Source organism: Equus quagga, chromosome 22 (assembly GCF_021613505.1).
Source record: "Equus quagga isolate Etosha38 chromosome 22, UCLA_HA_Equagga_1.0, whole genome shotgun sequence".
Lineage (NCBI taxonomy): Eukaryota > Metazoa > Chordata > Mammalia > Perissodactyla > Equidae > Equus > Equus quagga.
This window is the reverse complement of record NC_060288.1, coordinates 22,341,471-22,355,856: the sequence shown is the minus strand read 5'-3', so window position 1 is coordinate 22,355,856 and position 14,386 is coordinate 22,341,471. Positions and strand designations below refer to the sequence as shown.

General features: G+C 39.9%; 1 protein-coding gene across 7 annotated transcripts in view; it reads right to left on the bottom strand.

Annotated features, from left to right (window-relative positions):
• The window catches only part of FAT1 (FAT atypical cadherin 1), a 130,465-nt gene that overhangs the window by 20,632 nt on the left and 95,447 nt on the right, over positions 1-14,386 (bottom strand). For all 7 annotated transcript variants that reach the window (XR_006886656.1, XR_006886657.1, XM_046648574.1 and 4 more), the window contains exons 10-16: positions 9,259-13,326; positions 8,265-8,461; positions 5,459-5,612; positions 4,409-4,642; positions 3,171-3,560; positions 1,427-1,641; positions 1,056-1,193 (exon numbers count right to left, since the gene is read on the bottom strand). Coding sequence is in view for 5 of the 7 variants with exons in the window: in XM_046648574.1 (XP_046504530.1) it covers positions 1,056-1,193; positions 1,427-1,641; positions 3,171-3,560; positions 4,409-4,642; positions 5,459-5,612; positions 8,265-8,461; positions 9,259-13,326 (5,396 nt within the window). In the remaining 2 variants the exon portion in view is untranslated. The remainder of the gene's footprint in view (positions 1-1,055; positions 1,194-1,426; positions 1,642-3,170; positions 3,561-4,408; positions 4,643-5,458; positions 5,613-8,264; positions 8,462-9,258; positions 13,327-14,386) is intronic.

The window sequence follows — 14,386 nt, the reverse complement described above, 5'->3', positions numbered from 1 at the left end:
ACCTCAGATCATCTCCAGAGGCATGTGCCATATCCATACTTCCAGCTTTCAAGTCTTTTCAGCTTGACTAAAATCTCCAAATACTGGCTGAATCATTTTACTAAATATGCCATTTTCCTCTAAAAATCATCAAAACACAAATTCAACCACCTCTCCCAGCACTAAGTTTAGGACCTCACAACCTCCCTGCTCCTCTTTAATGGCACTCCCCAGTGACAGCAAGACTGATAAAAAATCCAGCCATCTCTGACATCACTGCTTTCTACAGAGAGCCATATCTAAGCTCTGCAGATTCTGATTTTTCCTTTACGAAGTTTCTGCATTTTTCTTTTCACTCAGTTGTCACTGCTACTTTCCCAATTCAAGCTCTAGTTGGTTCACAACTGACTCACTGTCATTGGTCTTCCTACCTCCCCGGTCGCTCACTACTCTGAACAGTACTGAGACCTACTGTGGCACTCATCTTCAAAAGTCTCGGTGAAATGTCATACCTAGGCTCACCAGTATTAACTCCCTGGTGCCTGCAGCATCAAGTCTGAACCTCTGATCCTGATTTTGTCTGTGGTCCTAAATTGTCCCTAAAACACCCTTCTCTCTTATCTCCACACTTGTTTGTATGATCAGTGTACTCCAGCACAACTCAGTAAACTACTGAAATACATCCTGTGCCTTCCTTTCTCCATGCAGTTCCTCACAGGGAATCCCCTTCTCTCAACACCTATGGTCTCCCAAACCTCCGCTATTTTTAAAACCCAGCTTCTAGTTCCCTGAACTGCCTCAAAACACTGAGGCTGACGGTAGTTTCTTCCTGATGACAAACTTTTATTGTCCAAACTTCCTATCAGCTTGAGACACCTGTCTTACACTTTTACACTCTTGAGATTTTCACACTGCAATTGCTTTTCAAGTGTCTGCATCTTGCTTCTCAGCTCCTGAGAACAGGCTGGTTTTGCCCTTTTGGTACTTCCCATCACGTCTGGCAGATCTGAGTACCAGGCACTTCTATTTATTGCGTGCTAATCTGTGAACAATTGAAGCCAAGCTTTTTCACTTACGGTTTCCCGGTCTAGAAGTTTGGTGACCTTCACTTCTCCCCTAGCAGGGTCAATGGTAAAGGGACCTCCTTGATTGCCATCTATAATTGAATAGTGGATGTGGCTGTTGGAAGGTCCATCGGCATCGTCAGCCATAACCTAGAAAATATCACACTCCTGCTTAGGCGACAGCTAAGGAAGGGACAGAAGTCTATTAAGCAAATTTCTGACATCCAGAGCTAGCTGTATTAAGGCCATTATGTATAACAGTCAGTAACTGACTGGGCGAACAAAAGACATTTCCATATCTTCAACTTATTTGCAAGTAAGCCCACACTACAAAAACTGGATCAATCATCTGGAGAAGAAACTGTAGGGGAAAAGGCACACACCGTAATGACGGACTGCTCAAGAACAGCGTCCTCACTGATCACTGCCGTGTAGGTGTCTTGGCTGAAGACTGGGGTGTTATCGTTGATGTCGGTTACATTCACATTTACGGTGGCAACATCACTTAATGAAGGTGTGCCTCCATCAGTGGCTTCGACAGTCAGGTAATATTCATGAGAGCTTTCATAATCCAGATTCTCAATGATAAATATGGCCCCTGTAGAGGAAATCAAAATTACTTCCAGCACTTTAAAATGCCACCACTTTCTCCTTCTATGATGGAAATACACAATGCTTCTAAACAAATTTAATTTTCACTTCAAAACTTTACTTACCATTTATGTATGTTTTCTAATTTCTTTCTTTTTCTTTATTTGTGAGGAAGATTGGCCCCGAGTTCCATCTGTTGCCAATCTTCCTCTTTTTGCTTGAGGAAGATTGTCACTGAGCTAACACCTGAGCCAATCTTCCTCTATTTTATGTGGGATGCTGCCACAGCATGGCTTGATGAGCAGTGCTATGTCTGCGCCTGGGATCCAAACCTGTGAAGCCTGGACCGCCGAAGCAGAGCACAAGAACTTAATCACTACACTACCAGGCCGGCCTCTCTAATTTCTTAATTCAACAATTAAAAATTCTGAATTTGCCCATACCTGGATCTTTACTTATCTCTCTTAATTTTATTTTCGGATTTTTTTTGTGATATTTAAATTGCTTTCCCAGTCAATACTGCCTACATCCTCACTATAAAAATGATTGTGTTTCTTCTCTTCTAAATCATAGTTTAATACAGACTTCTCTCTAATCTAATAAAATAAAAAGAAAGCATAAAAATTCTACTCTTTGGCTTTTAGTTTTTTCCTTCTCAGACTTTTATAGAAATGTGGATCCTTTTTAAAAATCTCTAGAATAGCTCTTTATTTACATCATTAAAAACATCCCTTTTTGGTTTAACAACTCCTTTAATATCTTCCCTTTTCACTTCCTTACAGTCCATCCTACTTAAAGAGCCCCAAAAAACCAATTTTATGATACATGTTAAAAATACATTTTAAAATAGCATCTTCACACACCTACTCTTCATCTGAAATAGTCACATACAATTAAATACAGTTTGAATGGACCAACTTCTTACAATGTTCTAAGACTTACAGCTATTTTAGACCACAGGTTAGCAAGACTATGAAAGTATTCATGCAGCAAGAGTCAACAGCTCCCATGACGTGGCCCTGCGGGCATCATTCAGTGTGACTCCACGTCCTTCCATTATACAGAACCAGCACAATAAAGAAGTCAATTTCATCAGTTATCAGCCTGCCCTATCGAGACTAAGAAGAAACAGGTGGAAACTATTGTTTTACTGCAGCAGTTACTTCACATGAGGTCCTTATAGGGGATAAAAAGGAGCCATTATGCAAGACTCTTTATGACTTTCCACTCTTTACCTGAATTTACCACATCTTATATCTTTACTAAATTACTAGGGTGACACTTTAATTTTCTATTTAATTTGCTTATAAATATAATGGATATGCCAGAAATGTATTTTATTATGTAGAACTATAAAGTTCTTCTAAACCACCCTTAATCCCACTTAAAATAACAGCTCAAAGAAAACTTCCGTTTTATCTTTTTAACGTATCTCCTGACAATGGATGATCTGTCCCTTTGTATCAGGTAAAGTGCCGGGCAATCGGGCCTTTGTGGCAGAACCAAGGGTTTCTTCTCATTTCCATGGTCGGTTACCTGTTTTAGAATCTATGCTGAATTTTCCATGTTCATTTCCACTTATTATTGAGTAGGTGATTTCTGCATTTGCTTCAATATCCCGGCTTGCCGCATACACCTGAAGAACTTCTGTTCCAATGAGAATGTCCTCGGACACTGTGGCACCATATTCACGGTACTCAAACACGGGTGGGTTGTCATTTATATCCAGAACTGATACAACAACAGTGCCAACGGCTGTCAACCTCCTTGGCAAACCGTGGTCCACCGCTTTCAAAGTAAGGGTGTAGACCGCCTGGACCTCTCTATCCAAAGGCTTTTCTAGCTGAATGATTCCAGATAATTCATTAATGGAGAACTGCCCATCAGCAGAGTTAATCAGAGAGTAGCTTATCTTCCGATTCAATCCTGTCAAGACAGGACATCACGTTAGAACGTTTTTATTTCAAGAAATTAAATTATTTTTTTTTGAAAAAACATGTAGCATATTAAAACGGAAACATGCTAATATACATTACAAATTCTTGTAACTATGATCTTAAAAAAGTAAACTTTTAGATTAACAATTTACTGAGTTTAAACAGATATAAATATAATTTCATAATTATCTGGCTTTTTAAGACTGTTATACAGAAACTTATGCAGAATACCCAGCAGATCTTTTAAAATGAAGTCTATTTATTATTTAGCTTCAATGACAAAGATTTATTTGAAAAGTGACATTTTTGCTATGCTTCTAATTCTTGAGTAGCAGTGTGACTGAAGAAATTATTTTTATTCTCTGCTATCAAAATGCTAGGAATATATATCCTAGAGCCTTATTTTCTCCATAAAAATTTTGAAAGGTTTGTAAAACCATAACAATATGGCATTTGCTTCTGCTATGTTCCTATGATCCCTTTATGTCACTAACGGTTTGTTCACAAAATAACACTTCACTCATTATTTCAATGGGATATAAAGATCAGTTAACACAGTCACTAATCAGAATTTTAGGGACACCAGAGATACCTTACAACAGTAAGTTCACTGGGCAGACTTTTGAGACTTCAAATACTCATTACAAATGAATTCATTATTCTAGAGATTTCATTCCATTTTTAATGCTAAGGAATTAAATAACACAATTGAGTTATTCAACATGCACAGGGTAAGAGAAATATTCAACAGGCTGTATTTGGGATGTGTTTTAAAACAGAGATTCCGAAGGTCTTGGTGCACAGTCTGAAAGCAAAAGCATCTTTTCCAGGTCATACCTGCGTCAGCGTCAGTGGCCTGCACCCTTGTCAACAGCGTCCCAGGCTCCGTGTTTTCAAACACGGTAATGGTGTAGGGATCAGCAGAGAATTCAGGGGCGTTATCATTCACATCTTCTAATGTGAGCACAATATGAGCTTGGCAGAATCTTCCCCCGCCATCTGTGGCCTTGACTAGAAGATTATAAACTGCTTGCTCCTCGCGATCAAGAGGGACTAATGTTTTCAGCTCACCTAAAAACCAAAAAACAAAAATAAAGGGACTCACTTGAAATTTTAACATGTGAACTGCAATGGCGCATCTTATTTCTCCTTTTCTCTTAAAATTACAAAATCTGAGTAACAGCCTTCCCTTGGAGGACAATTTTATCAACCACAGAGTCAACAGCTGTGTGAGCACGGCGAGTTCCAGGTTTGCAAACTCTGCCAGGTGCTAGCTCTTTAAGTCGTAAAGACCTCGAGGCTTGGGCCTCTTGTGTTACAAATAATGTCACAAAAGCAAAACAGCTACCAAATTTACCAAATTAAAAAAATCCTCTTAATTGATTCAAAAATTAGATTCATATGTTCCAATTAGTTGGCGGGGTGCGTAATAGAAAACTGTTATTTGACCCTAATTTTAACAAGATACAAATTATAAGAGGAAAACAATCCTAGCGATTTAAAGATGAATGCAATACCATTAATCATTTTAATGAATATGCTCAAGTAAATAAATTTATGGTCATGAGTTTAAGAAAATAAACTATATTTAAAAATGGATAAAGCAGAAAGTTTGAAATAAACTGTTTTAAAAAAAGTTGATATAAACAACTAAATTTTCAATCCTTTGAAACTTTTAAAGTAGGTGATGTTGCTGTTAATTTTTTATCTCATGTCAAATTTTACACATTAAATTGCTGTTCACATTTCTAAAAGATGCCAATTTTGTAGCGTTAGAGTAAACTTCACAAGAACAAAATGTAATTCCAAATTTTGTGTGTGATCTAAAACCACCCACATATGATTCTGTTGGAACACAATTAATTTTGCCCCAAACTCCATTGTTACCTGTGTCTGGATTTAGTTTGAATTTTTCTGCACCTGGACCAAATAACGTGTATGTAATTTCAGCGTTCGAACGGATGTCTGCGTCTGTAGCAGAGACCTGCAGGATCAATTTCCCAGGAAAGGCGTCTTCTGGAATCGTGTCTGAATATAAGGTCTACGAAGATTTTAAACAATATTGTTAACAGAAAGCATTAAAGGTTAACACGACTGCCAAGGGAATAATGGAAAAGAAATCATTTCGCTTGGCTATAGAAAACATGAGCAATAGCTAAAAATAAAATCCCAAGGCATTTTCAAAACTATTCTTCTTATAAAACAATTTGAAACGAGGAGACATGTAACAGTTAACAACTCTGTACCCCTGAAAGAGCCCGACCTGACCTTTAACCCACAGAATTCTGAATACTTTATGCCTTTGAGCTGGTTTCATATTTAATTTAAATTCTTATGAGAAAATATTAGTGCTCCATATTTACCCAAAAATCAGAGAGAATAAATACCTATTATATCATATCTACTTATTTCTCATACAAGAATTTATTGTTTGCAATCATTAACACATAACTAAATAATTGCAATGGAGAGAGAAGTGACTCTCATGTCTGGGAGAAAACAAAGGTTCCCCAGGGCTCAGGGGGGCTGGGGGAGAAAGCGATGCTCCTGCCAGGCTCTTCTATCACCCTGCTCCATCCTGTCTTGCTTCAAATCTGACCCAACTCTCAAACATAACAAATGGTTGTTTCTACTTCCAACTATTTAGAAATCTCTGCCATAAACTGAAACATAAGACAAACAGGCAAGATTTTATTGAGTTTACTTTCTTAATATGAGCTCAATTTTAGGTGAACCGCATTTTATGACTCATGAAACAGGATATTTTGCAATACTGATGATTTCCAATGACCTAGTGTCCTAATTTACTATTTCCCAATAGTATTTGGGAACTGACTATTCCCAAAGATGATAGGGTATTAAATCCAAATAATATGAAAGTGTTAAAAAACAAAACACACATATTTAGTTTCTATAAGGTATTTATACATATATATGCACCCACACAGAAATTATCCCTCCCTTCAAAAAAAATACTGTCACCAAAAGGTACAAACGTGGATTGGCATTAACTCCTCAACCCTCAGCAGTTCCACTTCCCTCCTGACTGAATCGTTACCGTCCTTTTCCCTAAGAACAGCTCTGTTCCTTTCCACAGCTACCACACGTCTCCTGCCTACTGCAGTGTTCTCCAACTCCTCTGTGCCTCTTCAAAGTCACTTTCCCCTCTAGCCAGCCTTCCCTTAACCTACCACACTCTTCTTCCTTCCTTTTACTCTCAACTCTCTTCACTGGCCAAATCGATGTCCGTGAGGCATACTCTTTAATCTCCTGCATTCAGGCGTCCACCGACGTCATGATACGGAGACCGCCACCAGCAAGCCAGTGTCAGAACCCACACTGTTTCACATCTGGATCATCTTTCTAGCTCTGTCACGTTCTGCTCGCCATGCTGCCTCCTGAAAGTTCTCTCCTCCTTCGCTCTCAGTAACACAGCGCTGATGTCTGCCTTCTCTTCCTGCCACCTCTGCTTCCTCCTCCCTTCTCCCTGGGGAAACACCTAGCTCCACTCTTTTTGTTACTTTCCTCTCAAAGGCATTCAATTATCAGTTATCCATTCAACGGCCAAGTTGACACAGCCTCTCCTAATATCCATCCCTCAATCTCACCATCTCTAAATGCCTAAAAAACACACTCAACCCAATGTCCCATTACCTTAAACCTAACAAATCTGAAACGGAACTCAACATGCTTCCTCTAAACCCAATTCCCACTCCAGGCTTATCTTTGGTCTTCCTCTCAGTCACTCCCATAGGAAACATTAAAGTTGATCTTGACCTAACACACTTGCTGTGCTGTCACCTCGGGGCAGGACCAACTGGGACCAGTTGTTCCTTTGTAGTGTCTCTTGCCCTTTCATTCCTTCTGCCACCTCTGCCTACTCTCCGTTATTTCCTTGCTTTCATTCTTCCTCATCTAAATGGACCCAATACTACCAAACTCATCTTAAGGAACTCTCTGTTCCTGTCATCTCCATCTTTCAAATACAAAAGCACTCAATGAGTCCCTATTTTCTCTAGGATAGATTCCCGTCCCCTGGATGGACTGTCACAGCCTCTACAATCCAGTTTACCCTCAAGCCGCACTGCCCTTCCACTTCGACTCGATTATCTAACTGCCACCTCTTGAAGGCTCAGCTCTTCCTCATCCTCGAGCTCCGTGACCACCCCTGCTCAAGTCCTGGTCGTGCAACCTTGATGGAACGGCTCTTCTTTGGTCTATTTGCTCTCGTCTCAGATGGCGGCCCCAGAGGTGTGGGAGCCCCATGGTTAAGCTCTCAGTTTCTCTAGTGTGTAGAAGAGCAAGTGCCCCAGCAAGAGGCTGTGAAGCCAAACGCAGTCTGTAATAAAGAAGTGCTGGCCACATAGTTCCCCCAAAATACGCTCAGCCCCAAATGGAGGGAATCCCTTCAAGAAAACTTCACAGGCATTTTTAGAGTTAAACACAACTGTCAGCCTGTCTCTAATTTACAGTATTGTTGCACGAGCTTTTTAAGCAATTTAATGATTCCCACAACAGTTGTGAAGCTAATCCAACTCTTGCCCCACGTAACACTCACCTCTGCTTAAACATAAGAGATTACACCATGAAACATATGTGATTTACACCAAGCCCCAGATGACAGTCCTAACTGAACGGTTTAAGAAAGCAATCTGAACACACAATATATAAATTTAAAGAAAGAGCAGCCTACCTTCTCACAAATGGGACTGTTGTCATTTGCATCAAGAACTTTCACTTCAACTATAGCTTTTGATGAGAAGGTCCCATCAGTTGCTGTGATAGTCAGAAGATAATTGTCCCTCTTTTCCCTGTCTAGAGGTTTCTTAACATAGACCTTCCATTCACTCTGTATATTTTCAATAGCGAACTGCCCCAAGGGATCCCCTCCTAGGAAATCAATGGAGGAAGACGAGAGTCAAATTTGTTGAAATAAGGAAAGAAATAAATAACAGGAAATATAAATTGTACAAAAGATAATGTTATGGTTTAAAAGAATTATGGTTTTCAATTTTTTAAAAAATTTTTTTGGTGAGCAAGATTGGCCCTGAGCTAACATGTGCTGCCAATCCTCCTCTCTTTGCTTGAGGAAGACAGTCGCTGAGCTGACATCTACGCGAATCTTCCCATATTTTGTATGTGGGATGCCACCGCAGCATGGCTTGATAAGTGGTGTGCAGATCTGCACCTGGCATCCAAATCCATGAACTACAGGCTGCCAAAGCAGAGTGGGTGAACTTAACCACTACACCACTGGGCCAGCTCCAGAATTATGGTTTTTTAAAAAATAATTACATTTAAATTTGGTATATGAAATTCCCCATTTACCAAAACGAAGCAGCATTAAAATGTGTATTAAAACACAGCACTAAGCCAAATAAAATATAAAGACTACTAAACAATACTTTAGCCTACAGTGAAACTATATTTTTTTCTTAATTATATTTATTAAATGTTAAGTCTAAATTTCAATAGAATGAGTCACAAAAATCAAAAACACTCTAATAAAACAACTGTTAGCTTTGTTCAGATAAATAACTTGAAATGTAGCTTAGCAGATGTTATTTAGTTCTACCTAACTAAAATCATCCCTTTAACTCCCAATTTCTATAAAATATGTTGTCTCAGAATTTATACTTCTAATACAATTTAATTTCAAATTACATCATTTAGTTTGAATTTTTTACCTGTTATGTAATATGTCACTTGTCTGTTAATCTCCTCAGAATCAGCATCCGTGGTACTTAAGATGGCAATAACCCCACCTGGTGGGTCATCTTCACTCACTGTCCCTTTATAAATCTCTGCCGTGAACCGTGGGGGACTATCATTGACATCGGTGACAGTGACATCCACAATGGCTGTGGAGGACAGCTGAACCTTTTCCCCATGATCTGATGCGACCACTTTAATCTGGTAATTGTCTCTCTTTTCATGGTCCAGCTCCTTTAGGGTTGTAATCCAGCCTGTTTCCATGTTAATGGCAAAAGATTCCAGGACTTCCACACTTTGTGACTGATCTAGACTATACATAACTTGGCCATTGGTTCCTGAATCCAGATCGGATGCCCTGATCTGGATGACCCTACTACCCCCTGGCAGGTTTTCAACAATAAATGCCTCATATGGATTAGACTCCACGACAGGGCTGTTATCATTTGCATCTTTCACTTGGATACTGACATCCACAGAGGCCACCACCTCAGAGTCATCGTGAGTGCACCTGGCAAGGATGGAAAACTGATACCACTTGGTGGTCTCATGATCAAGACTCTTCTCCAGTTTCAGTCTCCCACTCTGTCTGTCGATCACAAAGAACTCATCCCTGTTACTTTCCGGAGTATTCCCTTTGACTAGGCTGTAAAGAACAGTGCCACGATGTTCTGCTCGGATGAGATCTATCTCCGTTCCAATAGGCATGTCTTCTGGAACTGTATAGGTATAAAATGGCTCTGTAAATTTTGGAAGCTGCATTTCCGGTGGAAGTATTTTAACATAGACAGGAACAACAGACTCTTTGGGTGGAGACCCATTATCCACAGCTCTGACAAAGAAAGTGAAGAACTCATTTTCTAAGCCAATTAAGCTTTCCTTTGTAGTAATGATGCCAGACAGTTTGTTAATTTCCAAATTCTCTTTAACACTTTCAGAATCTGCTTCAATGGCGTAGGTGACATCAGCATTGGATCCCTCATCAGCATCACTGGCAAGAACTTTAATGACTGATGTCCCTTTGGGAGCACTGGATCCAATGTTCACTTCATACTTGGTTGCTCGAAATTGTGGTGCATTATCATTGTCATCTGTAAGGATGACATTAATGGTGCAGAAAGCAACTTTTCCTCCAGCATCCTTAGCCATTAAGCGAACTGAGATTACTTTCTCTGCTGGGGTTTCTCGATCAAGTTTTTCCAAAGTAAATATCTGTCCTCTCTCATTTGTGTAAAATCTGTCTTTGGCAAAGTCATTTACAATATGGTAAGTAATGTCACCGTAAATACCAGAATCCCCATCAGTTGCTTTAACCTCAATCACCAGGGTGTGTACGGGAGCATTTTCAGCTAGCTCCACCTCATATTCATTCTGAAGAAAAACAGGACTGTGCAAATTGCCTCCAATTACAGTTACATGAACCTGAGCTGAACTTCTAAAAACTCCATCAGAAACAGAAATGTTAAGACTGTAAAATGGCTTCAAGGTGTGGCGGCGCAGGTTTGAGAGTGTGATAATCCCCGTTTCACTGTCAATGACAAAATTCTTATGATCGTTGCCAGACAGAATGGAATATTCCAATTTGTCTATGTCTGAACTGTCCGCATCATAGGCTTTTACACAGGTCACAAAATGCCCATGAGTCGCATGCTCGCTAATTTTGGCTTCATAAATCTGTTGGTCAAATAGCGGTGGATTATCATTGAGGTCAGTGACATCCACTGTGACAATCACATCACTGCTCAGTGGGGGCATGCCACTATCAACAGCCCTTACAAAAATCTTGTGCTGCTGGAACTGCTCATAATCCAAAGTTCTGACTAGTGAAATGAGACCAGTGCTGCTATCTATATGAAAATGATCATGACTCTTGCTATGATTCCCAAACATATGGTATGAAATTCCTCTATTTGGCTCTGAATCAGAATCTGTTGCTTTAACTTGAACGACAGATGTTCCAATTACAGAAGCCTCAGAGAGGGTTGCAGCATAAGACTGTTGAACAAACACAGGAGGGTTATCATTGATATCTTCTACTATTATGTCAACAAACACTTCAGCATGAGCCCCAGTCAAGGAGTCAGTTGCTCGTATGCTCAGTTTATATGCTGGGTGGGACTCAAAGTCCAGAGGAGCTATGACATTTATCACTCCAGTGTTGAAGTTAATAGTAAACTGGCTAAAAGGATCCCCATCTGTGATGCTATAGAACACTTTCAACCCTTCTGGACTGTTGGCTTGTACGTGGACCACGGGACTGTGGATCTGGATATTCTCTGGAATCTCTGCACTATAGAAAGGCTTTTCAAACACAGGCATGGCTTTATTCATAACTGTGATTGGAACGATCACTTCAGCTGAAAAAGCTGGGTTTCCTCCATCTTTGGCGACCACTGTGACGAGATATTCTTTGTTTAAGGTGTCAGGTTCAAATTGCTTTTTGAGTGAAATTTCACCTGAGGATCCAATTTGAAAGTGTTCGTGATGTTCCTTAAGGTAATAATGCACTTCCCCGTTCCTGCCGCTGTCTCTGTCCACGGCAGTGACATAGCGAATAACATGGCCCACCACGGTGTCCACCTTAACAACAGCATAGTAGGGAAGGTTGACGAACACCGGCGCGTTATCATTCTGGTCTTCTATGATGACCTTCACAACGACATGGGCCACTGCTGAAGGCTTCCGTTCCTGTGTCACTTCCACCACCACATCAAACGCCTCCTGCTGTTCCCGATCAAATGGTACACCAGTGGTGGACACCACTCCTGAGGTGCGGCTTATCTTAAATCTGCGATCTGGGTTGAGGATTTGATAAAACAAAGGCTCATTGATTGGATTCCCAATAGCAGTAATGACAGCTAATGTTCTGGCTTCGGTGGAATTCTCCTTCACTACTGCAGAGTAGAAATCTTGGGTAAACTTTAGTTGGCTTTCTTTGCTTTCTTTCACGTTAATTTTCACAGAGGTAAAGCTTGCAAATCTGCCGTCAGAAGCTCGCATGGTTAACTCATAGCGGCTCCTTAACTGAGTTGTGTTTTGCACAGTTATGGTACCAGTCCTGTAATCCACAGAAAATTTCTCCCCGATGTTGCCTTCGGTGATGGAGTACATTAACTGTGAGAATGCGCTTGAATCAGCATCTGTGGCATTTACGGTGATGACTTTTACTCCTTTGTAAGTTGGCAACAAAAGAGATGCTTCATATAATGACTTGGAGAACACAGGAGGGCAGTCATTAATGTCAATTACATGTATAGTCACATTAGCTGCATATTCAGCAAATAAACGTGGTGTTCCCATGTCATGCACTTGAACGGTAAAGTGAAAAGTACTGGTTTCTTCATAGTCCAAACTTAGCACTGTATGAATAGCACCAGTGCTGGAATCAATAGCAAAATATTTGTGTATAGATGGTTCAACAATGTGATAAACAAGCAAAGCATTTGATTCTTTATCAGCATCAACCGCTCGAATCACTAATGGGACATTCTCGGCTGTTAGGACCACACTGTTAATTGAAGCTGATTCGCTAATGAGTCCTGTATATTCTGCCTGCATAAAAACTGGCGAGTTGTCATTTTCATCCTGTAGATGCACCAGAACAGTCGTATTAGTGGACAAACCAGCCATGTTAGTTCCTTGTATTATCAGTGTATAAATGGGCAAAGTTTCCAAATCCAGGGCTTTCTGAGTGATGATACTTCCAGAATGTGGATTAATATCAAAAGCATCAGCTATATTTCCATCTTTTATTTCATATATCACTGATGATTGGCTATGGGCTGTAACCATTCCAACAAAACTGCCAACGCTGATAGTTTCACTAATTTCAACAGAATATTCTTTTGATGTAAACTTCGGAGAGGCATTGTCAGCAATGGTGACAAAGATATGCACAGAAGTTATTTCACTCATTGGTGGGCTGCCTTTATCTGTAGCTTTGACCATTAAATCATATTCCACTTGGTTACTTCGATCTAATTCTTTGGCAGTTTTTATAGAGCCCAAGATGGGATCTATTGTAAAAGAATTTCCAATATTTCCTGGGAGGAGAAAAAAAAAGCATGTTAGAGAAAAATACAAGGACCAGTAGCAGTAGTAGTTGGAGATGCAGAAATAAAGATAACTTTAAAGATTATACTCTGAAATGAAACAGAAATTCAGGGATTATCAACATGTGAATGGAACTTGTTTCATTTTTAACTTGTTTCATTTTTATCCACCTAAAATAAATCAGACTTTTCAGAGTTGTGTTCATCAATTATGAAAAGCAAGAAACAGAAAAAATATCACTCTGTACCTAGAGCCAAAACGCACTCTCTATGGGCTGAACCGGCAATGTGTTGGGGAAGGATATGGTGATCCTTTCATAAAGCAGTTAATAATTTTCTAAGAGTCCCTCAAAACCCCTTTGGACCGTATTTATTTTTTCAGCATTTATCACTTGCAAATTCTCACAATGCTTATTCATTAGGAAAGATTTCAATTAACTAAAAAACTTTAACATGCTTCAAGAGAGTTGTCCCTTATTTTACATACTCAGAAAATTGATGAATAAGCTTGGTTAATCTGCCCCACTTCACAGCTCTTGAAGATGTCAATAATATTCCCTTCTTATTAATCTTTTTCAGATTTATTCTCTAGGTCAGTGGTTCTCAACGGGGGGCAATTTTGCCCAGAAGGAGACATTCAACTACATCTGGAGGCATCTGGGTTATTACTACTTTTGGGGGAGAGGGTGTTACTAACATTTAGTGGGGAGAGCTCAGGGATGCTGCTCAATATCCTATAATGCACAGGACAGCTCCCACGACAAGCAAGTTTCTGTCAATAGTGCCGAGGCTGAGAAACTCTACTCCAAGATAGACTGTTTCACTTGTTTTCCTTCGGACCTTTTCCAGCCATACATATTATATTCATGTACTCAGCCGCAAATGCCAACTCCACGCTGTTCCATAGCTTTGTATCATCGATTGAAATCTTCCTGAAGAAACAAGTGGTTTACTACAGTTCAGCAGTTTACTAACTTTTTGGACAGATCCAGGCAGCATGAGGGTCCTCAGACTGGCTCCATCCATCAACCCTTCACCTCTTTTCTGTTTT